Below are 27,288 nucleotides of genomic sequence, written 5' to 3'. Positions count from 1 at the left end.
TTGTGTTGAAAATCACGCAACAAGAAATCGAATCGATTGTTTTCAAGTAAAGAATTTTAAAATTGTTGTCATTTCTTATCCTCCGTTTATTTCATCGTATATGTATATACATATACAGACGCAATATACTTGTAGTTACATAAAATTATTCTATATTTTGTATAGAATGTTGAAAATAAAATACAAGAAAGAAAAATGAGGATAAGGTGAATATAGCAAGTGACATGATATCAGTCAAAGCTTATGTCAAAAGATTGTATTTTGATCCGGAACGAACTGGAGAAAAAAATTTAAAGAAAATAAAGAAAAACAAGAAAAGAAAAGTATGTGTAAAATAATAAGTATGTACACGTACCTTCGATATGCCTACATATATATACGAGTACAATGATGAGATGACCCTGGTTAATAATGATAGTAATGAACTTCATTTAAGATTTACATCAAAATGTTTAAAATATATAGAGCATCACATTCAGTATTATATACTTACATATATATTTACCATTTATACATTATAGATATACACAAAGACAAAAATTATATCACGAACAGAATAAAACTCTTCCGGGATTTAATATTGATTATTATCGCTGCATACAAAAAGAAAAAGACCAAACCTTAATTATTTTTTTTCAACATGAATTATTTTAAATTATCCATTTAATTGGACTGAAATTTCCTCATTATTTATTTAATATACAATTAAAAATATCTTGTTTTCATACATTTTTTAATTTTAAAATTTAAATAATTAAGTATATTTTTTAACGCATAAATGTATAAGTATACTTATGTATATACATAAAATAGAAAAATTCAGTGCTTAGTAAAATTAATATTCAAATTGTTCAAGTAGGTGATTATGTATGTATGTACATAGGTACTTCAAAAACAAAAATATTATTACAATACTAACTTAATAAACCTATGTATATAATTTCGGAAAAAAATTAGATATTTTGATGTGAAAAATTTTACACTAAATAACCTTGAAAAGCTTTTTTTTTTTAATTGTTACCACCTTTTATAATTTGAAGAGTTTTCCAGAAAAAATTTATGATAATAAAGAAAAATGTTTTATCACGTTGAGTCTTAATGTCGCTAGTACATTAATTGTGAACAAATTGAAATTATTAGCAAAAACAAGTGATTACCAGTGAACAAAAAAAAACTTACGTTAAGTCTCAATGCATTAAGAAAGTGAGCAAATCCAAAATGCTTGCTAGAGACTGCAGAACAAGAAAATTTGATTAAAATCAAAATTAAAAATGATGTAAAATATGTGTACAAATTTTTCGAAAATGTGTTTTTATAGAGCATACCCTGTTAAATTTAAATACTTAATATACAAATTCTACAATATTATTTTATATTTTCTGTCAAGAAAAGAAAAGAAATGAAATTACGGATTAAGTTTAAATTCTTTCGGAAAATATAGCATATTTCTGAATTACGAAGTTTTGTTGTTCTCATGAATAAGCAATTATTTCTCTTGTTTGTAGTATATTAAAAAAAATTTCACTCGAGCTCTAAAAAAATTCCAGAATACAGTTCACATTTTCATAATTTTCTTCGAAACTTACTCAAATTCCGAAAGGATTCCATAATTCTAACTCATAGGCATATACATACATACATATGTAGGTAAATATCATGTTGCTAATATTTATTGTGAATGATGCAGCAATATATGAAATGATTATTTTGAATTAAATAAGTAGATATAACAGAAACTTAAGTAATAAAAGGAAAAATTATTTAATTATAATATGTGTATAGTCTGTTTTTCTATCATTTATATACATACGTCTGACCCTCCTTTATTATTTTACCTAATGTGCGTATTATGATTTCAAAAAAAAAAATTCAAATCGATTTCATAGTAAACTATAATTTTATAAATTGCATAATCTATTGAGTAACGTATAAATCGGTACATTTTTTTTTTAAACTACATATAACCTAATTAAATATGCATGTATATAAGTTACAAAATGCCTAAAAATTTAATTTTTTTTTTTTAATTTATAATAATATATTCATACTAATTAATAAGCCTAATATACATAAACAATGTAATTATTTATTATAGATCTATATAATTTTAAAATTAAATATAATATTGGAATTGAATTCACGTTTTTCATTTATACATCCATGACTAAATCATTTCGAATATCATTTCTATTACTCACATCCTCTGTTATCGCATTTAATATTATAGACTTATGGCGTCAGGTCAACTTTATAAATATCTATTTTTATTTATTTATTTTATATATTTTTTACTTTTCATACTAGCATATTATTATTAGATTAAATTTGTCTCATGTTATATAGAAAGTTAACACGACAAAATCTTATAAAATGTTGACTAATTTTTGAATTGCAAATTTTTTTTTTAGCCTGTTTGATAATTTTTTCTTGTTTTTTTTTAAAATTATATCTTGTAGTTTTTATGATTTTTATATTTAGATTCGCTTAAAGCACTGGGTAGACTTATTTATTGTTGTTATTTTTTTTCCTTTTCTTTTCAATCACAATTACAATATCTTTTATAATAGTGATTGAATTTTGTACCATAGCCTTTATAAATTAAATGATTTTACAGTTTTTTTTTTTTGCTTTCCTCTCGATCATTTTCACTATAGTCATAATTAATGAACAAAACCGACTTCTATAATGATATACAATAATGATGAATTGAAATTACATTTAATGTATCATGAATACTCGTCATATGTACCACATACAGTGCATATATGTACACACACAAGTTATTATATACAGCATATGTATGTAAATTTTTAATAGTACTTTTGTATATTTATTAAAAGTATAACAAGTGCACATATGATTTTAAAAAGATTTTTAAGTTATTATGCATGCATGTAAGTGTTATGACTTGTTATTATTAAGATTGTTGTGATATTTTAGGATTAAAATGCCACTAGGCTTTTCTTATTTATACACATATGTATACGTATTATTTATGCACGCATACGTATATGTGTATTATATAGCCTGGTATTTAAATTTTTAACATGTCATAATGATCATTTATGATTTTATATATACATTTACATGCAAGTAAGAAATTTTTTAAATGATATATTATTCGTAGACAAACCGTAAATTAAAGCTTTTCTATCCACATATTTACATATGTATGTATATTTACTTACATATAGAAAATGCTACTTTAAGAAGTTGTTGAAAGTTGTTGGCGTTATAATTAATTTTTTTAAAACTGTACAGCATGTTTTTTCTCATTTTAAGTTTTTTTTTACTCTTATTATTGTTTTACTTTATTGTCATTGTGCGAGATACGTGTGTATGTATGTTTGTAAGGTATTATAAACTTACCAGTCCATTTTCATTCGTGAGAAATAAAATTACAATATAAGTGCATATAATCCTCTGAATTCTGATTCGATTTTCACTTGATCGTTTAGGAAAAATTATGAAAACAAAAAGAATTTATTAAATTATTTACAAATTTATACAGATATTTTTTCATGTTATTCACTCAATAGCAAGTAAATTTGGATGCAGTCGCAAGACAGCAGTTCATGTAATTGCTATTAAACTTCATATAAAATTTGGCTATAATAATGTCATTTAAAACAAAATAATGAAGACGGTATATGATTTCTAAAATATATTTCTAAATAACTCTGTTGAGCCAGTACCACAAAGTTGACATGATCAACTATACCAAATCTTGTTTTTTTTTTTTTAAATTAAAAAATAATTTAATAATATGAAATGATAAGATAATAAAAAGATTTTTTAAAACTGATAATAACCTATAATTACGTTTTAAAATATGGAGTAAAATTTCAGCACATGTTATAAGCATAATAATAGTAAGTAGTAAGAGGAAAAGCACATTTTGTGTAAAAAACTAAAATAATAGCATAGAGTAATGTGAATTCAAAGTTCCAATGGAAGAAAAAGGTTAATAACCTTATATAGGAACAAAAAAATTTTATCTCTTTTTTGCCTTTACTTTTATTTTTGTTTTTTGTTGTAAAAAGACAATATTTTTTGTTCAAATTTTATTTACAAGAATGCTTACTAAAAATTCTTAAATAGTTTAAATTAAAAAAAAATGTTTACCTTTTTTTTTTAAAAGAAAATTTTTAAAAAGTTTCCGAAATGTTCTTTGTCCAATAAATATACGCACAGGTATGTATGTATGAATGTTAATTTGGGTTTTGTTACTGGTAACATTCAGAGTTTAATTTCTAATTTTTATTAAAATTTTCTTAATACCTATAATGATTCAAGTTCAATATTTTCATAGTTCTGGTTTCAAATTACCGAAAAATCTATTGGCAAAATCTAAAACTTATTTAATCCACAGCTATTTGCAAAAATTTTTAACAGATTTGTCAGTTAGTTAATGAAATTACTTATTATGGTGTTGCCGGGTACAATTTTAAAAGCAATAAAAACAACTAAAATAATTACCGCTATTCTAATTATTTCTGTACAGCACAGGCTTCGATAATTTTACATAATTTTTATATTAGAATTGTTATTAAAAAATTTTTTATTATCTCGCCGGTGTTTCTGTATGAGTGGAATTTAATTCAAAAAAATTATTGGAAATCATATTTTGTAACCATCGACTTTTTTATTCTTACGTAAAATTTGAGTTTACTCTCCCTCATGATGAATCAGAATGGCTTAAAGAGTCTTATGATTTTTTCGATCATTAAGAATATAAGCGATCAAAATACACGATTCTTAACCTTCTTCTTTACGACACAATTCAGAAAAAAAATTTTGATATGCTTTTGCACATTCATACATATGACTGTACGTATGAATTTCAAGAGTTAAATAACCTCTTCTCTTATTTTTCTTAGTTTTAAAACTACATACATATGTATATGCGCATATAAAATATATCTCTGTTTCTCTTTAATTAACACAATAGACTTAATTTGGATTTCATTTAAAATAAGTATATTTAAATATATGTATATATATATACATATGTATATTTGTTATATGCATACGAATTTTAATTTTTAATATTACTTTCAAATTGTATTCATTATTAAATTTATATTATACATAAATAACTGTTTAACCGTTATTAAATAACGTTAATATTAAATTAAAATTAAAACGAATTATAATTATATTATGAGCATTTAATTCGAATTAGTTTATAATTATTAAAATAAATTTATATGCTAAAATAATTATAATTAACTTTAAAATCAGTTTTCTTTTTTAGCTTTTTTCCTACAAACTAGGAAATAATTAAAATCAGTTTTCGATGTCCGTCCCCCCGTCAGTCTTCCCTTCTTCTTTACCGTTTGAAATAGAAGGCTGATTTCTCTACAAGAAAATTTTTACCTATAGGCAATAAAATTTTACCAATAAATCACCCAATAAAATTTTTGGGTAATTTATTGTAATGGAAATAAAATCACAATTTTTTTTTCACAAACGCAGAAAAATAGTTACTTGTTTTTTCTATCGTGACACAGTATATATGTAGTTAAACAATAGAATGACACAAATGGTTTGGAAATAAGAACTCATCTTAAAGCTGTTTCTTTTTTAAATTTTTGATATCGTTCCTTTCTTAAGCAAACTTCTGAGATTTTAATAAAGTATATGCAATAATCATGCCTATATATGTATGTACCTATTTTTTTAAGGGAAAAATGCTGCTTTACAAACCAATGTTTTGATTCAAATTTATTTAATGAATTGCTTTTAATTTCGTAGACTTTGAAACATAAAATAAACGGAATTTAAATATTAAATTTATTTATATAATATTTTTTTACATACAATAATAATATCTATGTATATAAAATTTATGTATGTACATAAAAAGCAGAAAAGAATTTATTTCCGACTAACTATATTCTTTTCAAACTTCAATAAAGTCACTGCTAAATGATAGAAAAGAATTATTATAATTATAAAATTTCATTTACTTATTGTTATTATATAAAACTATTAAATAGACAATCATAATGATCAACTTCATAACAATAAAATTGAACTTTCGCACATAAGTCAAATTGAAATTCTAACCGATTTCCATTGTATTGTAGAATTCCAGTATAAGAAATGAGCATATTTCAAATATAATTATAAAGAGAAGTTGTTTTTGTAAGACATTATTTGTTCATACCTACTTATAACACTTGCTTGTATACTTGTATAAGAAAAAACTAATTTTATACTCGTAATAAAGAATTCCGCGAAATTCTTCTCATATATCTTCCCATAAATCTTTTATTTACTTGAATACAAAAAAAAAAAATAAAATCATCAAAAATCTCTTTAGTTTTTTTTTTATAAAATCATAAAAAAAAACCATTCAAGACCATTAACCGTCTTTATTATTTCCATGGTTTGATAATAAAATTCTGCTAAATATACATACATACATACATACATTAATCGCGATTTATTTTTGCCTTTCTATTCTTTTTTTTTTTGTATGTAAAATTAAATCAAATTCAAATATGATACATTCCATTCTATCTACTTACATATGTATAACCATTCGACACTGAATATTTGATTTTTGCAAAAATAATATTATGTACCGCTTAATGAATCGTTTACAACAGAATATTATAGTAAGAATGCGGTCGGAATCTGGTCATTTAACTGAAAATTAAATAAACATATTATAGTAAAACTTAATTGGCGGCTTTTGTCAAAAATTATTGTTAACTTATTGAATACAATATTTAACATCATAATACGTACTAATTTAAAATTGTATTTTCATTATTGTGAAAATGGCAACTTGATTTGTAAAGAATTTTGATCTATTCTGCAAAAATTCTATTCATTCTGTCATTCAGTCATTCTGTCAAATTTTAAGTCATTTAATATTCTTCAAGTCGTCATCTATACCATTTTAAGTGTTGTTATATTAAAAAATTTAAGTTTTAGTCTGATAATTCTGGGATTGTTGCAGGCGTGCCTTTTAACGAAAAACAGAAGTTGGGCGTAATTGAGCATAGTTGGTTATACTTGGTTTTAGAAAGATGCAGTTAATGTGAACTCATAATATTGTCTAATGTTCGTTTTAATTTCTTTTAATTTTTTTTTTTGTGACAATAAAAATGTGTTTTATTGCAATAATCATAACGTCAAATTTTATTATTTTCACAATGTCGAATTGACTTAGTTTTGTTTAATATTTTGTCATGAATAATATTATGATTTCCAAACAAAGTTCTTTTTTTACCGGAAAGTGGAATCATCTAGAACTAGATTCGACTTTGGAAAATTATATTATATTGTTAAATTATTGAAAGTTCGGTCGAAATATCCTCATCATTCCTCAAAGTCACACACTTCGCACAGATCATAGCAAACATTTGCTTAAAATCTTATTTTAAAGGTGTAATTGTAGTATACCTTTGAAATAGAATTGCAACGGCACATTTGTGCTAATTGATGTTTAGTGGACTTGCTGCACATGCCCCGTGAATCAGCCAACCAACCAGTGCATTTCGGTTTTAGTAATTACATGCATTTTTTTCGGTTTTTCTTTAGATTTACTTATAAGTGATGTTTAGATTTGTCACCGATATAGTACTTGAGCAAATTAGTATTTAAATAATTAATTATTTAAGAAATACCTGAAAAGAATTTAATTCAAAATCTCCAACAAAACCTTAAAATTCACAGTTATTCTTTAAAATATAATAATGGATGCTAAACTAAAAGTCCAAATATTTAGGTTTTGAATCTCTAATATAAATTAAAATCTTTACTTTTTATTTGCTTTTAATTTCTTCTTTGCTAAATTTTAAATATCTATTAGCCATTTTTCATTATAATATCTTTGACATATGAGGTTACAAATTGAATAGTTTGTACATATACTCGTCGTACATTAATGTCCATGTACAGTGATTTTACTAGCTAATATTTATATAATCACTGCAAATAGTGAAAAAAAAAATCACCGTCCAGTATTATTTAATCTCTTTTCTTTTATTGTAAAATCCATTATTATTTGATGGCTTCAGGTGCAAATATTTAATTTACATATTATTTACATTTTGTTTTTTGCAATTAAAGTCAAATGATTTTTACTTTTCTTACCACTCGTATCTTTACCTTTTCTTTTTATTTATTTTTTGCATATCTTAACAAATATCATATATTTATGAAAGCTATGAATATTTAGGCAAGTCGAAAAATATTTTACTAATAACAATGGAAAAGTAACAGAAGTTCAGTTTAAATAACAGGAGCCTTGTTTAGAAAAAGCAGTAAGAAAATGTGAAATTTATTCAAGCGTCTTTGTTTGCGTCTCATTCATTCGAAAGTAAAAATGTTGTTTCTCGGGAACTTTTAAAATTATATAAAATTCCAATCCAGAATAGATTTGAATGAGGACGGGCTTACTCTTAAAATTTGCTTGAAGTTTTGTGGTAATTTTAAAAATTCTTGGAAAAAGAAAAAATGAATTTGAAAACTTTTCGATTGCCCTTTGTTATAATGTAGCCCACTACTTATGTTTCTATTAATTTATGTGATTAGTTTAACATTCATTGTACATATAGGTTTTAAGTAATTTTAAACAATTAAAACAAACTTTTGCGCGACAAGACGTTTAGCTGTTTAAATAAGATGAAAAAATAATGAAAGTTGAAAAAGTTATTTTTTTTTTTGCCTATAAGTAATACAGATGAAGTATGAATACATTTTTGAACATATACATAAGAAAAAATTTCTTCTCATAATAATGTGTACTTGTTTACAGATATTCAAAATAGATATTGAATTATCACTATTCAACAATTGAATGGCCGGCCGATAATGAGGTCGGTATTTGTACTTCTACAATTAAACTTGAAGTAATTTTTATATGAAAGACATTTGGAAATAAATTTAAAAATTTTTATTTAGGATTTGTTTTAATATTCTCTGCAGATTTAGAAGCGATGTTATGCAAAAACATGGAATTTGATAGATTCGTGTTATAATTTTTGTGTTGTTATTGTTGTTTTATAGACGCGGTTATATAAGTGGAGAAAATTTATGAATTTTTTTTTTATATTCAAATACTGTCAATTATTAATGTATGTATGTAAATACAAGCCTAAAATTAAAATTTAGTTGGAATAGCGTTAACGTCACGTTAACATTATAAAAATGATTCAAAAAAAACATATTGCCAAATTTTGATAAAGGGCTTCAATATGCTCTTATTAAAGAAATTCTGATATTTTGGTAATTCAAAAAACAACAAAACAACAAAAAATTAAAGAAATTCCAAAAAATTTTTTTTGGCAAAATCAACCGGCTTTACTTTTAATATTTTTTTCGCAAATTGATGTTCTTTATCAAAATTCAGGAACACATTTTTAAAATCATGTCGGTCCGATTTCTTGATAAAATTAAAGGGAATCAGTAAAGTAACGCGTATTCATGAATACCACAAAAAACTGGATTGAAAATCCCTATAGTTCCCATATATGTATTACAAACGTCATTCCATCCATACAAACGTCATTCTGACTGAATTTGAATTTTCTAGAAAAAAAAGAGATTTCAAATAAAGGATTCTAATATCAAAGAATCCTAATTCTAATATCAAAGAAATAAAGGATTCTTTGATATTAGATAGGGCTCAGGCAGAAAAGCAATTTTTTGTTTTGTAATTGTTTGTTTTGTAATTGATTGCTTATTTGTATTCCGTAGGTTTATATTCAAGCTCGCATATATGCAACTCTATGATCACATGCAATCAAACAATCAAACAGTTTGTAATTTTTTACGATTTAAATTGACGCATTAGAAGCGGTAATTTCAAAACTAATAATTGCATGTCTGCCTAAGTCTTTATATTCTCATGCAATTATTACTTTAATATTGTAACAATTATTATTAAAATAGTATAAAATATCTTTATTATTAAATATAAAAATTTTTATTTTACATTATGTTAAAGATAAGTTAAAAGTGTTTTCTGGTTTATCAAAATAAGTTTTATAAAAATAATTAATTAAAATTTTATAAGACTCAAATTAAATACTAAAAATATAAAATAACTTGATTTAAAAACAAATAATTTAATAATATTATTTTAAATAAACTGGTTTTGTAAATCGTTTGTAATATATGTTTTGAATTACTTAGACATATTCATACTTAGATATTTACGTACCTATACATTTTATATATTGATTTTAAATCACTTTACAGATAACTTATTTTACAGATATGAATTTTATTTCTTAAGATTACCTTACATAACATCTTGATATACAGTACAATCAAATATATGTAATGTAATTCGATACAATTATTTATTTAATATAGAATAATAAAGTAATAATGTAGTAATTTAATATACTTTATATAAGATAATTACTTAATTTATGCAGTTTAAGTTTACATTTGTTTTTTTTTTTTTTGTATTAAATGAGGTTATATATATATTATATTATATCACCAGATTAGATTAAGTGTTTTTATATAATATTACATTTATAACAATATCGAAAAAAATGTAATTGTTAGTTATACTCTCTCCATTCACTTAAATCCCGTCTTAATACATACAGCACTTTTAAAGTTTTCAGGACAAAACTGAAATTAATTAAACAAGCAGATCTTTGTCAGATATTTGCACATACCTAAAAATTAAGTTTTCTTCCTTTCCCTCCTGTCTAAAAAGCTTTAATGCTAAACGTTCTAAAAATGACAATTTTTGCACAATTAAATATATAATGTAAATATTTGTCGTAATGACAAAATTAATAAAACAAAATGGCTATAGAAATAGACTTTTATATTGAACTTTAATTTTTTTTTCCCAAATTTTTAATTACTTTCTATGAAAGTTTCTCTTAAATGGCAAATTCTTAAAATTTGAAATTAAAATAGCTTAGACTAGTAGATGATAAAAATATTCATTTGATTATATAAATATTTTTTTTCTCCCTTTCCGAATTATCGCATATAAAAATTAATAAAAGTTTACTTTTCGGCCATTCATTTGAAGCTATGATGAGCTTTAACAAATTTCTGTAAAAACGCAGCTAGTAACGATATAATGTTCTCTTATTTATAATAGTTCTTTTCATTTCTACCTAGATGTATGCAATTAGAGGAGTTTAGCACTAAGAACCATCGGAAATTTTCTTGAAATGGAAAAATTATATTTTCCTTTGTTTAATGAGCAAAACACATACGTATACTACTTCATAAGCAATTGGTTTAATCCAGATTTATTTAATATTTTTTTTTAATACAATCAACCACACATAAATTAAAAGTACCTTATAATGCAGAAGTAAAAGCAAATTAATAATATTATAGGTTTGTCATTTAATTACCAAATCATTACTTAGGAGAAATTTCCCTTTTGCTCAATTTTTTTTTCAATTCAATTTTTTTTTGTTGTTCATATAGGAGAGGATAAATAGGCGCCACTATTTGGAATTGATTTGCTTCATATACATACTTATAAGCTTTAAATTATTGATAATTTTTTTTTTTACTTAAACTCTTAACTCTATTTTATTAATGCCGCGCTCTTAATATTGTATTTTTACTATTTTTATACATGTACTCGAACGTATGTTCGAAGAGTATACTAAATTTGCCTTACCATTTGTAACGCTAAGAAATAATGGTGTGAAATATGGACTCAAGTGTATGTTTTTGATCAGCGTCGAATTCTGAGTTGATTTAGCTTTGTCTGTCCGTCCGTCCTTCTCAGCGATAACTCAAAAACTAATTGAGCTAAGATCACCAAATTTTTACAAGTGATTTATTGCAATAAGTGCCAGGACCCTATTTAAATTAGACATAATCGGAGTACTGGTTCGGGTACCTGCCATACAACTTCAATGTTTTTTTTTCTCTATCTCAGAAACTATAAAAGCTGTGGTATTGAAATTTCACACAAAAGAATATATTAGTAGGGCCAACGTGTTTGATAAAAGTCATTGAAATTGCTTGGCTGTTTCTGGTAGCTGCCATACAACTTCAATAGTAGTTTGGCACACACAGTATTTTGAAAAACACAGTACTGAAATTTTGCACAAATTTATATGGTAATACTGCAACGTAAAATCATAGTCTGTCACATAGTCTGTTATGGCAAATTTATTCGCACATTAGATAACAAATTCGTACGGGTATCACAGAGTTGACAAGATCAACTCTATATTTTCTCGTTTTTTCATTAAACCGTTTAAAATGAAAATTACTTATTAAGAAGCAAAAAAAAAAAAAACTGAAAAAATTCAATTCGAAAAATATAAGTTAAATATAACAAGAATGCGTAAAAATAACTAAACTACAATATTAAATAAAAAAAAATACGAACAACTTTCGAAATATGCACTCTATATAATTATTTGAATTCCTTTCAGCTAACCACATTCAATTATTCGCTATTGCTATTTCTATTACTATACATATAAGTCTATGAATATATATATGTACATTTTAAATATGAGCAGCCATCATCCTCTTATATTGTATATAATCATATTACGTATGATTGCACATATCTTATCACTATCAATTTTACAAAATATCATATAGAATCTTTTTACTTGAATTATCTGCACTTAAAAAACAAAATACAAAAATAAGCCCAAGAATCACATTAAAAATATTTCTAAAAATGAACAGCTAATATAAAGTGACTTGAATAGAGTAAGAATGAGAAAAAAAAAATTAATTAAATGTCTCCTGTATATCCTTTTAAAAATCATCTTTTAAACACGCTTATACAGTAGCTGGCTGGTACTGTAAGACAGAAATAATGATTGTTAGTTAATATTTTTTTCTTTTTCTTCGTTTTATTTTTTTTATCTAATTAAAGCTTATAGGCATCGCACTTGTAATTAGTTATTATACTACATAGCTACCAATACATAAGATATAATATGCCTATACCTTAAACACTAGTGGTACTTAAATCTGCTATTAAAATGAAAATGAAGAAAAAAAATCATGTTTTCTAGAATTTTTTTTTTTCTTTATATTTTAACATTTATACGGTATACTTAAATGGCGTCTGCATAATTTTCATAGTTTAAAATTAAAAATAGTTATTTAAAATTAATAACTGTAGGATATTTTATTTTTTTACATTTAGTTTACATTATTTAATTGTTGTGTTCGTCAATATATTTGAGTTTAGGATTTAGATAGGCCTACACAATTTTCTTTTTTCTTTTTTAACTTACATTTTCATTTCTTAATTTTTGATTTTATATAAATAACTAAATATATTATATAGAGTAAAGAATTAGAAACTATTTGGCCTCAGAAACAATTGATTATACCCTGTTATACTAAGATAATAATTATAAATGTAATACAAAAATTGTTGGGCTAAATTTTAATTTCATTATGATAGGTTATGTACTTAAATTCATTTTGATTCTTCCGGATATGTTCAAGCTATTAATATTTATTATATTAATATTTCCTAATAAAATATAAAATAAAGTTATAATTAATTTGGAATACAATAATTAATAATTTCTTTTTGTGTATTAGAAAAAATTAATGACTAAAATATATATTTTTTTATGTTTTATTATGCCATTATAAATAAAATATTAAATTAATAATACTGTTTGAAAATATTTTTTTAATAATATGAAATTTATTAGTCATATGTTTACGTATATATATATATATATAGTATATATATAGTATTATGTATTTTGTAAACAGGAATTAAAATATAAATTTAGTATAAGAATTAAAATTATATAGTTAAATTGCGTTCATCTTCTTTATATCTCATGCCAATATATGTATAACAATATGATGATAAGATTCACTAAAAGTATAATAATTTTTAAAAATTATATATACACATATATTATATGTACATGAGCTTGTATATCATAATATATTCAAATATTTCCAAGAGTAAAGAGAGAAACTGTCCAAGATAAGAATTTTTATTTTTTTGTATAAAATTCGAATTTAATAATTGTTTAAACCTCTTTAGTTGTGATTTACCTTATAGTTTAACTTAATTTTATAGGTTGGTTTCAAAGTTATGAAAAATTTTTTTTTTTCATAAGTCTTTGTAAGATAATAGGAACCGTAAATAACTCTTCTGCTCTTTCTGTTAAGAAAGTTATATCCTATAGTACCTTATTCTAATGCCTATTATTTTGTAAAAGTATTTTGATTTTTATATCATCATATGTAAAGACGCAAGTCAGAACATTTTTTTTCCTAATCTTTAAGCGAGTCAGGATATTTCTCCACCACCCAAATTCCTTACGAGTTTTTACTATTCTGCTCTAAACCCGTTTTAACGTCAACTGTGTTTATACTCGTATATACCTATATAGTTCAAAAATTTCAAATTGATGATATAATATTGTTGTTGTTAGGTAATTATTCATACTCGTATATTGAAAAACCAAATAAATATTTCAATTTAAATTTTTAACTTGAATTAACTCGAAACATAATATTTTGATTTAGAATATTTTACGTCTAAATTTAAAATTCCATATGAATTTGTATATATACCTACACAATTTATTTTCAAAATCTCGGACATGTCATCATCTTTTTAAATTACATATAATATGTATGTTAATGCATGCATAATACACACACATATATGGACACATTACACACATTGTGAAGAATAACGAAACAACCCAAAAATATAACTTCGACTTCCGAAATTTAAAGTATTTATAGCCAAGTGTAAATTATTATAGAAGACTAAAGAACATTGGTATAGAACTATTCTAGAAGTATATGAAAAAATTTTCTATATTTATTTTGTTACAGAAAAACTTTATATAATAGCATACAAAAGCAAGTTTGCGACTCTACATTTTGACTTATGTCATTGTTCTCGCAAATGTGTGCGATAATTTAATTTACTTAATAAATTTTTGCTTTAACTTTATTCTTCTTGGAACAAATGTCAATCTTCTTGAAAAGCACCCTGAAACTATACATTTATTCTTTTCAATAGGAAAATTTGATCTCTCTCGTAAAAACAAAAAAAAAATTTTTTTAATAAATTGCATGATAAACGATAATTATAGATAATAATTTAAGATAAAAATTTTTAATTTTTATATTATTTGCAACACCATATTCATAATACAATTCAAGTATACAGGATTCATTTAAAATCAAATAAAAGAAGTGTAAGATTTGTTTAACATTTTATAATTTTTAATTATAAATAAACATAAAAATTAAAATAATTTTTTTTTTCATTTAATTAGATGTAAAATGCTAAGAGCATAAAAGTAGTAAATTTAAAATAATTAAATATTTTTAATTTTTATTATTCTTGTACGTATTATACCGTAAAAATATAACATGTACACCATAGCTATTTTTTTATATTACTAATTATAAATATAATATTTTAGTGTACGATAAAAAAGTAAAATCATGATAGCATTTAAACGAAATTAGTCGAATTCATAGAGTTAATTGTTGTTCTTGCACATTGAAAGAATTCAAATTAAATTATATAAAAAAAGTTTTAATATTTAATAAGGATTAAATTTAAAAAGGTTGAATGCCATATTAGATTAATTGGAAAGATTAAAAAATTTTTGTAAAAAAAATTTAACTGTATATGCTTAATATTTCTTACACATTTTACAACTACTTACAATAACAAAATTATTTAAGAGCATAAAGTAATGTGTCATAATTTTAAAATTTCTTTCTTTGCTGCAAAACTTTAAATATAAAAAGCTACAATAATTACTTTTAAAATTTATTATAATGAGCAAACTAAGATTATCAAGCCGATTGTGGCAAATCAATTATATGATTTTTTCTTCCGGGACATAAGAATTTACTAGAAAATTAGAAAAAGAACAATATGACCATACGCATGGGTCGCTGATCATGGATAGCCAATTGAATACAGAACAAGTACATGCCCTAATGTTAACACTGTCAAAACAGATATATTTTAGTACTGGCTGTCGCCTAGAAAATAATCAATTTGCCAGTTGTTGATAGGTTGTAGTAATTAGTATAAAACTATATTTTTTACTAATTCTTCTATCTCTTGGAACGATTAGTCTTAATATAACAAACGTTTATTACCGAATTTCATGAGATAGAGACAACAAAACGATGCCATGGTGTTTACTATAAGAGTGTCCGTCATTCTGACTAACTAATCATTTAACTAGTTATGACTGCAGTATATCTGTGCTTCGATAAAAAAGAGATAATGTAATTTGCTTTAAAAATTATTTGAAATATATTCAAATTTCAAAATTTAGAAAAATATTTTTGTTTTTGGAATATTTTCGTTACTTAATCTAATAAATGAAATCAATCAGAATTTAAAATTTATTTTAGAAATATATTTTGGAAGTGAAAGTAAGTTAAATTTCTACTTGGTCAGGGATAATAATAAAAAAAATGCGGGTTAACAATTTTATTACTCTTATTTAGTTGGTTTAGTTTAAGTCGCCATGAGGGAAAAATCATCATAATTTTAATAATTAAAAATCTATTTTCCACTCAATTTAAAATTATTTTTCAAGTTTCTCCCTTAAATCTTTTGAAATATTTCCGAATTAATTTTTTTGTATTTAATTTTTAATAATTTTCATACATTTAAAGAAAATAAAATATTATTAGAAATTTATTTTTTTTTTTTCATTATACACGTTTTCAAAAATTTTATTTTCTTCTTTTAAATCCTATAGCTATAATATATAATAGAAAGCTTAATAATTACATGGTGATAACCTCAACTACTTAACCACAAAATGATCCGATTTTTTTTTATTTTTTTTTTTTTGAGCTGAAAATCAAAAATTTTCTATAATAAAATTTTAAGGTATTTTTTTTATAAATACAATATTTAAGTTTTTTTAATCCAATTGATAATTGAAATCGAGTGAAAATTAAAATTTCACAGTTTATTTCATTGAAAAGTAAAATTTTGTTCGTGAATTGTTCCTGAATAAATACATTACCATTATTATACCACATTTTTTTATTTTTTCATAAAAGTAAATTCAAAAATGGTGTGATAAAACTTCATTATTGATAGTTTTTTTTTTTTATAAATATAGTACTATAAAAATTAGATTATTGTTTGCATGAGTTAAAACATTAAAAACAACACTTTTTTCTGAAGGAAAAACTTTTTGTCTACACACAAATAATAATTGTAATATTCCGTGTGTTGTTGAATCAATTAAATTTTCACTATTTTTTAATTACATAATAAGGTAGTGAACATTTAAAAGTAGAAAAAGGGGCAGCAATAAATTGCAGACTAACAATATCGAGCGAATTCCATAGGCCTAAGTACAAAATAAGGCCAGAATACAATTTTTTATGGAATACGAAATTTCTTTTGTACTTACACTTAGAATTGAGTGATAATCTATATATGTTGGTGAAATTATATTGAATATATCAAATTATTGAGTCAAAATCAAAGTAAAAAACCTAGATCCTATCCTCAATATTTAATATAAATATTCATAAATTAAAATTTTAGTCGAAATTTAATGTCTTCACTTTCACTGAATGTCTTTTTACAAGTAACAAGTTTGCTATTGTTACACCACAGAATTTTTCGACAAAAATAAACCACAATAATGATTAAAATTTAACTATATGCTATTTTAATATTAAAAACAATTTTTTTTTCTTTAATTACTTCCAGGTATACAATAGGTACAACACTTTTTATTAACTGTAAAACCAGTAAAAGAATTATTATAATAGTTTGAAAACACAAAACAAAAAAGTATATATATAAAAAGAAAATGCGAATATTTAAAACAAGAAAATCTGGTGATAGCATAAATATAACAACAATAACATCAAATGGATCTCATCAAGGAACATGCCGATCAGTATCATCATCAATTCTATCAAATGCTAATATCGGTAATTTATCAATATCATCATCATTACCTGATTTACATGATTCACCAGTTATGATATTAAGTTGTACGAATTTAACACAAAGTCGTTTAAATTCTAATCAATTTCAAAAACAACAACAACAGCAACAATCAACAAATCATCAACAATCAACAAATCATCAACATCAACAATATCAACCAAAGTTATTACATCAACATCAAAATCATCAAAAATATCAATTTCAATCAAATTCAAATAAAATAATTAATAATGATAAATATAATAGTATAATTAATAATAATAACAATATTAATAAAAATAATAATAATTATGATAATAGCAATAATAATAATTTAATTTGTAATGAAAAAATTTTAAATAATCTTAATAATAATAATAATGATAATAAAAAATTAATATCGAATATTATAATTGGAAATACAATAAATGGAAAGACTGATATAAATTTACAAAATACTAGCAGCAATAATAATAACAACAATAATAATAATAATAATAACAATAATGATAATTCAATAATAATAACAACAAAGAATAATAGTAGCATAACATTAAATACATCTTCTTCAGCAATGAATAATACACATATTAATGACAATAATAGCAATAATAATAATAATTACGATATTTTATCAAAATCAATTAATAATTGTAATGGAACAACATCAAAATATTCTACTAATCGAAAATTAGCAACAACAAATAATCAACATACTAGTAGATCATTTTCAAATTCAACAACAACTACGACAACATCAACAACAGCTGCATCATATACAGATGAATCAACAAATAAAAAGAATTATAATGAGAGCAATGGTATGTAAAATTTATGGTTTTAATAATGGCTTTAATTTCCACTTTAAGTGAATCGAAAAAGTAAAAAAAAATCCCTATATGCTCGTATTATAATCGAGGAAAGCTAAAGAACATAATCTTGGATGCCAATTAATATGTCAATATAACTTTCTGCCAAATTCTAATTTCAATAATTCTTTGGCTACAGTCACCATTATTTAAAGGAGGCACCTTTTATTTCCCTTGAAATCATACCTCGGGAATAGTAAATTTGTTTAATTTTAATAGTATCAAATTCCAATGTGAATCAATACGTGATAAGAGCCAACTTATTATAAGTGTTAATAGATGAATGCAATTTGAAAATTTGCTTTCTAATTAAACGTCTTGTAAGTTTTAAGCGAAAATGAAAATATGCTTTACATACGACATGTAAATGTCACCAAGATATTTAATTTAAAAAATTTCTTTACACTCATTGTTCAAAATTTTACTTTTCTTATATGAATAAGATGTGACATAAATTTCCACAATATGTGAGATATCAAATATTCTAATTGTACATCATATAAAATAGTTTTTTCTACATATACAAGATTTTAGACCGGAACCTTCAAAAGATCTAACAAATTACATAAATATTACACCATAATTAATGATCCAATTTTAAAATTTCATCTCACAATCAAAACATACAAAATACATATATATACGAATGTGTAATCGTACTCTTAATTATAACCTATTTTTCAAATATTTATGCTTCCAATAAAGTCTTGTAGATTTATATGTATATTCTATTTAATGAACGTGATTTTATTTTGAATTGACTTCAATAACTTTTAGTCTGCAATACTGCATATGCCCTATGTAAATATTTGATATTCATGGTCACACATAAAAACATGACCACCTTAAAATTGAATTCTTAAAAATAGTTTACCTTTTAATTATCACCATTAAATAATTTTTTTTTTTAAGTTGTGAATTATCTTCTTCTTTTATTTTTACTTCTTGTTATATTTTAATATTGTACAATTTTCTTAATATAAAAGAAACACAAAAATAACTTAAAAAATATTTAAGAAAAAATTCATTTAAATTTTGTAGAAAAATTTCCAAAGAAAAGTGTTAATTAAACGTGATTAAAAGAATTGTTAAAATAGGTGAGATTGAAATTTGAGAATATATAGAAGAAAAACCTTAATAGTGTAAACCTTAACAAATCTTAATAATACAGCAATAGCTAGATAACTAAGACCAGAACAACTATTTGACGTATAAACTTTGACTATTTTTTCGATCTTATCTTCTTTTCAGATTGGTAACCCTATTCTTGAACTTATTCTTATAAAATTTGGGCACTGTGTGTTTCATTGGGCTATGAAATACGATGTAAATTAATTTCCAAGACAAACTCAATAACATTCTTTTAAATCCAGCAGGGTTTTACTTTTTAAAAAATTAACTTTGAAGGTTTGGCATTTTCCATAAAATTATGATTGTCATTTTCTAGGTCATATCGCATTTACCAAATTTAAAAATTGACACAAAATTATTTTTGATTTTGTATGGAGAAGTAGAACTATTACAGAATCATACAATAAATCTCCATCTTATTCCTCTATTTTTTAATCTTATAAACGGAGTAATTAATATATAATAACCTCCAAACAGACATTCGTATTCATTGGTACTTGTATAGTGAATCTAGTTAACTAATAAAACATTAGAACATTTTATCGTACTTGTCATATAGTTGATATCTTTTGTTAATATTTATTATTATTTACGTGAAAGAATACGTGTCCATATAAAAGATTAAAAATTACCTATTATTATAACTAGTAAATTTTCTGTAGAGTATACGTGAAACTAACCCTTAGTATCCCCGGTTATGTTTTGATACACTTGTATCACCTAAGGAGAGTGTTAGATAGCTAGTGTATCTAGAATACTGAACTTCCAATCGACATAGTCTCTTTTGATTGAACTTTAATTTAGAGGTATCGATGACAAACATTTTAAAAATTCTATCTAAAAATTGATTCGTGATGATAGCAATTTTTCCCATGTTTTCCTCTATAAATTGAAAACTGTATTTATACTTGAACGAGGTCTGTCCCAGAATTAAGTAGCCTAACGAAGAAAACACGAAAATTTTAACAAAATTTATTTTTATTTCTCCTTTTAGGTCGATACACTTTCGCCAGCGGTGTTGAATTGCTTCGATACCATTTTTATAGTAAGAACTGGGAAACTCTGCAAAATAGACATCAGCACCAGACTCTACCTCTCCTTTTGTAAAAAATCTTCTTCTGCCAAACCATTTTTTTCAAGTTTGGAAATAGAAAGTAATCTGAGGGGGCTAAATCTGGTGAATAGGGTGCGTGAAGAAGCAGTTCAAACTTCAATTCGGTCAATATCCGATGTACAGCACTTTTTGATAAGCCTAATATATCAGCTAACTCACGCACTTTCAATCGACGGTCGTCTAGTATAATTTTGCGGATTTTTTTCACCGTTTCTGGCGTGGTGACCTCATTTGGTCGACTAGTGCGATGTTCATCTTCACAGCTCGTTCGGCCACGTTTAAACTGCGCTACCCAATTTTTAATCATTGCATATGAGGGAGCAGACTCCCCTAGTGTAGAATCTAGTCCACTTTTGATACCGGCTGAAAATATTGAATGACATAACGATGACCAATTTTATTCATATTAAAAATTTACTGAAAAGTTTTACTATTAATAGTCGGTAATCTGAAAGGAAAAAAAAAAAAAAAAAGTGTGACAGTTAATCCTTAAAATGATAGGGCTTTCTGCCAGGCTTATTTTTTTTTTCAAAATTTTTGTGTTTTCTTGGTTATTCTACTTAATTCTGGAACAACCCTCGTATACTTAAAGCAATAGTGCTTAAAAATCATCCATTTTATTGTTATAGTCAAATAATAATACGTTGATGGAGTTTTAAATTATGAAATTGATATTAATAATTTTCTATTATTGTGTGAAAATATGTTTGAAAGAAAACAAAATCTAAAATTTTTAGATAGAAATGTCAAATTCAGGAATATTAGATAATCCTAATCGGTGTCACGAGAAACTGATACGATAAAGTACAAGCATACAAATTATGTTAAAACAAAACACTAATCAAATTTATCACACAATATTAATCTTAGAAATTTCCAGCAAGTTGCTGAAATCAATACAATTTTATGTTTATAGAATTCTAACAAAATATAAAGTGTTAAAATGTGTTTTTTAATTGTAATACAAAACTTAATAATCAAAAGACATTTGTATAAAATATATTCTAAGCTACTTTAGAAGAACAATATTATATTATTTCTGAGCAATTTCGAATATTGCGATAATTTTGCTCGTTTAATAAATTTCAACAAAATATTAGTATAAAAACATCATTTTATAATACACGTGTAACGGTATACAATTAAAATAAAAAACAAGTAAAAACGTTTCAGTCGGTTTAAACCGATTGAATTATACCCTGCACCTTTCGTTATTGTGTAGCAATTACTCGAACCTGTGAAATTATTTTATAGAAACTTCAAGGATATATCTGACCTATAATTGGACATACGACTGCCAAGTTTCATGAATCTGACTTTATAATTTTTCCAAATATTTAAAATTAGTTTTTGGAGTTGTATGACAAGTACCTGAACCTGTCAAGAAATTCCATCAAAATTTCACAAATATATCTGATCTATAATCGGACACACAACTGCCAAGTTTCATGAATCTCACTTTATTATTTTGCGGAATATAAAAATTTTGCTGTTGGAGTTGTATGACAGCCACCCGAACCGGTGCAGCTATCCCATTATAATTTTTATAGCATGTGTAGAATATAATTGGACAGATGTATACAAAATTTTATATTTATAGCTTTATTAGTTTTTGAAATATTTAAAATAAACTCTTGGAGTTGTATGGCAGCTACCAGAACCCGTTGTCCGAATTAGTCCAATAACAATAGGGTTGGCACCAAAGAAAAAACTTCTGAAAGTTCGGTGTCGATTGCATTATTCGTTTTTGAGTTATCATGCGATCGGGCGGACGGGCGGACAGACGTACATGTCTAAATCGACGCAGAATTTTACGCTGAGCAAGAATATATATATATGTCCATACCGCAGATGACTCCCTCAAGTAGTTACAAACTCCATACCAAAGTTAATATACCCTTCACGAAGTGCAGGGTATAAAAATTGGAATATAATATGAATGTATGTTTAAATTGTTAATATATGGCATTTATTATAAGCTCAATGATAATACCGTAAATTTGAGAAGCCCCTTTTGAAGTATGTACATTCAACAACAAAATATGCACAATATAGATTTTTTAATAATAAGTAATTTGATCGTATTAAAACGGTAAAAATAATGAGGTTTTAATATTTTCCCTTCCAATAAATCCAGGTAAATTTTATAATTTTATTATTTTTTTTAATCTATTTATGCCTTTATGGTTAATTATTTGTAATAAAAAGTATAGGATGAATTCGTGAACGATCGAAAACTGTCATCAAGTTGCCAAATTTGACTACGTAATTTTACTTCTCTTCATTTGTCTTCGTCAAAGCAAATAGAGTTACATGTGAGTATGAAATGAAAACCGTGTAAAATATTTGCGAAAATAAAAGTTCAGTTGTTTAAAAAAAGAATGAAGATGGCAGGGTTATAAGCAAAACTGTCGAATTTAGTGTGAATAAAAAATAAAATTTATTGCCGAATAGTCGTTTCATTCCAAAAAGGTCACTATGTATTGCCCGTTATGAAATAGATGTTTGCAAAGATGTTTTTTTAGTTGATGGAAACTAAACTGAACGTTTAGCAACTGAACGTTTTTATCTTCAACCATTGCCATGATGAATATGCAACTTTAAATAAAGAAATAAATAGGATAACCAGATTACGTAGCATTTTTAAAAATAATTTTTCACGGTGATCTTTTCTTGGTAATTTGCACGTGCTAATATACTCGAAAAAGTTTATTTTTGGGCCCATTATGAATAAAAATGTGTCAACAATCTGCTCAAAATGCATCATGCTAAACAGTATGCCATATACCACTGTAATATTAATTTCATATAGCTAATCTTCTTATAAATTATTTCAATATCGAACTGAACTTTGTATTATAAAAAATAATTTTCAAAATCAATTTTCATAACCAATTGAAATTTGATATTTAAAATTATTTTCAATGATCATGGTAAAAGAAAATTTACCGCCTTCTCTTAAAATTGTTTCCTGTTTCATTCTTTTCAATTTTTCAGCTTCATTGAAATTTCATTTAATAATCATTGTCTTGACAATCATCATCTTTATCATTTTCATCATCATCATCATCAAATAACATTCTGCCACCATATTGTCATCTAAAGTAAAATAATAATAATTATAATTTCTTTGAAATCATTCAACAACATTTTGCAAACTATATATTAAGTAGAGTTCTTTAAATTCATTAACTTTGGAATTACTTCCTTGTACGGTTTTTGTTAACTTTATATTCATAACATTCTTATTAGTTTTCTTCTTGTAATCTTAGTTATTTTGAAAGTGTTTAAAGGTAACAAATATTTTTATAAAAAAAAAATTACAATAATCTTTAATGCAATTTTATCTTGAATAAATAAATTTCTTAATAATTGATCTTAGGCAGATGTCGGATAAAAACTATTTTATATTGAGTTCAGAATTAATAAAGGTTGACTGTCAAGCAATTTATCATACTGGGCTTACTCTTTGAGGCATATATGCTAAATATATTTCAATAAAAAAAATCATGTGTTTTGACCCCCACTAATCGTGAATTGAACAATTTATTGAAATTTTCTTTAAAATCAGTTGTCGATTCGTGAAACTTATAGACAGTTGGGCCAAAGTCTTATCTAAACATGTATGTTGTAATATGTATTAAAATGCTGGCATATTGATTGAAACCAAAAAAGCAATTGTTATAGTTGTATTATGCACGTTCGTGAACCATTAGGTGCCATCTCATATTGATATTCTGTCAATTTATCTTCAAGCTTTCCATTTGATATCTCTAAATTATTGTTACAAAAATATTTGATTCACAGTTACAAAACAGCAATATTTGACACCTGGGCAATGTTTGAAAAATTCTCTTAAAATTATACGTCTTGATTTCCAATTGTGAATAAAATTTTTATTTAATTCAATTAATCTAATATATTGGAAGGCATTGTGAAAATTTGTGACCCGGTATGATAAACCGAATAAAATTTCTTATCTCATTTATGTATACAGATAATTTTTTTACTGTAATTATTTTACTCAGATTCTGTCGCCAAACCATAATTAATATGTGGAAATCATTCAAGCTTGATTTTTATTTATGTATACATTTTTTTATATATATACATACATATATTATATTTTTCATCAAATTTCAGGTCATTTGCCAGACTATAAACTAGTCACAGCTGTGCCAGTTGTTGTTCTTGACGATGATTCTCGCCGTGAATCGAAAAATAGTAAGTACATTACTTCTCTGCTTTTTCCTTTACTTTTTTTTTTTCTTAAATATTCTTAATTCTGATTAAATTTAACATGTGTTCATCGTCTTAGAAGAAATTCTTAAGTTTATTTTTTTCTGTTGTTATGTATATATACAATTGCTGCTGACATTAATAATTCCATTTGGTTATTGGAATTAGCATAAAATAATGTCGAACTAACAAAGATTCATGTTAAATTTAATACCTACTGTTTTTCATGTTGTTATGTACATATTATACTTATATATGTTCAATTGTATAAAATGTTCAAGTATGTATGTAGACAGAATGGATAAAAGAATTAAATGTTATATAAGTTATAAAGAGAATAAATAAAGTATGAGAAAAAAAAAAGATTGAATATGCTTTTAAAGAACGTGCTATGCATGCACAATAATTATGCAAGTTACTCTATAGCGCATAAAAACTGTATATACATTGAAAGTTATTGAATACCTTATAGCTATTAAGTAAGTAAAAGTACAAAAGGTAAAAAGAAAGAAAAGTAAAAGAAATAAGATCATTTTTAAGAATATTTTTATACACGTACATATGGCTGTATTAATCACATAGTACACATGTAGAGAGAAGAGATAGAAACGCATTTGTTGTTCTTTCACTATGACTAACTGAGATCGACACTGTCAATAGCAATTAGAAACTGATTGGAATTTTAATTATTATTGTCTTCGGGTTTTCTATAGTTTATTTTATTGTTATTTCAACTGGAAAAGAGAGAAAACAAAAAAAGAGAGAAGTTCATTTTAAAAGGTCATCTAAAAAGTATATGAAATAAATCGGATGTAATTTTTCTTAAGATGGTCAATTTTATTTCAAATTTCTAGTTTAGTTTTTTTGAAGAAAATTTTTAAAATTAAAATTTGCAATTAATTGAAGTAAATAAAGAATTTTTAATATAACTATGAATTAATAAAATAACTGTAATTAATTATTGTTATTCCAATATTTTTATATAGAATAAGAGATTTACGGAGATTATTTACTTGCCAGCTAATTTATTTAAGATTTGTAAAAAAGTTGGCTATAGAAAATAACCAAAATAACATCAATTCAATTAATAAGAAATATAAATTTATATTGAATTTGAATATTTTGATTTACAGTGAACTCGAAGTGATTATTTTATGAGACTTCTATGTGATTTCTAAACATTTACAACAGTTTAGTAATTTATGTAACAATGACTAAAGGCTAAAACCAACTATAAAGCATACTTTTTACGAATTTTGTTATATTTAATTAGCTATTAATTAAAAATTGCGTTACACTATTCACTCACCTTCAATTCAGTTTGATTTTATGGGGATTATTAAAAATCATTTATGTATTCATAGCTATATAATCTAAACAATTTTATTTAGAAATTGTTCATTTATTTTTTAGCATTTTATTTGAATAGCAATTTAAATATTTTATATGTGTACCTATATACATATTTACTAAAAATAATTATGAATTTAATAAAATCAATGAATTAGAAGTATATTAGGTATTTTAGCAATTCAATTTCATATAAAAACATTTGCATTGTATACATGTATATGTATGTGTTCGATTCAAATGATTTAATAATTGAATTTTATTTAAAATTAACATGAGAATTTATTAGACCATAACTTTGAAACAAAAATATATTTAAAAAAAAAAAAAAAAACATTTTCATTTTAATAAATTAAATTCGTTTATAAGAAAAACACTCCAAACAATTCAAAAACAAAAAAATAAAATACCATCATAATTGTTCATTTAAGACTTTAATTAATTAGTAGTTAAGATTTTCTTAACTACTTTATGTATTGTATTGCAAGGTTATTATTATACACACGTATACATAAACTCATACATACACATATGTATAATAAATTCGTGGTAAACCAAGTGTAAAATGCAATCATGTAATTAAATGAAATGTGAAGGTGATACTTAAAAGTGAAGTTTAATCAAATGAATGTATTAAAAATAATTCAAGTTTAAGTTTAATAAGTTAC

General features: G+C 24.3%; 1 protein-coding gene across 3 annotated transcripts in view; it reads left to right on the top strand.

Annotated features, from left to right (window-relative positions):
• LOC129612557 (putative uncharacterized protein DDB_G0286901) overlaps positions 1-27,288 on the top strand; it is a 142,558-nt gene that overhangs the window by 73,561 nt on the left and 41,709 nt on the right. For all 3 annotated transcript variants that reach the window (XM_055526225.1, XM_055526223.1, XM_055526222.1), the window contains exons 4-5: positions 17,693-18,738; positions 25,175-25,255. In XM_055526225.1, coding sequence (XP_055382200.1) covers positions 17,796-18,738; positions 25,175-25,255 — 1,024 coding nt within the window. In that variant the 5' untranslated portion in view covers positions 17,693-17,795. The remainder of the gene's footprint in view (positions 1-17,692; positions 18,739-25,174; positions 25,256-27,288) is intronic.

Source organism: Condylostylus longicornis, unplaced genomic scaffold (assembly GCF_029603195.1).
Source record: "Condylostylus longicornis isolate FDR11 unplaced genomic scaffold, ASM2960319v2 ptg000075l, whole genome shotgun sequence".
NCBI classification, from domain to species: Eukaryota; Metazoa; Arthropoda; class Insecta; order Diptera; family Dolichopodidae; genus Condylostylus; species Condylostylus longicornis.
The sequence above is the reverse complement of the archived record's forward strand: the minus strand, read 5'-3'. Positions and strand labels throughout refer to the sequence as shown.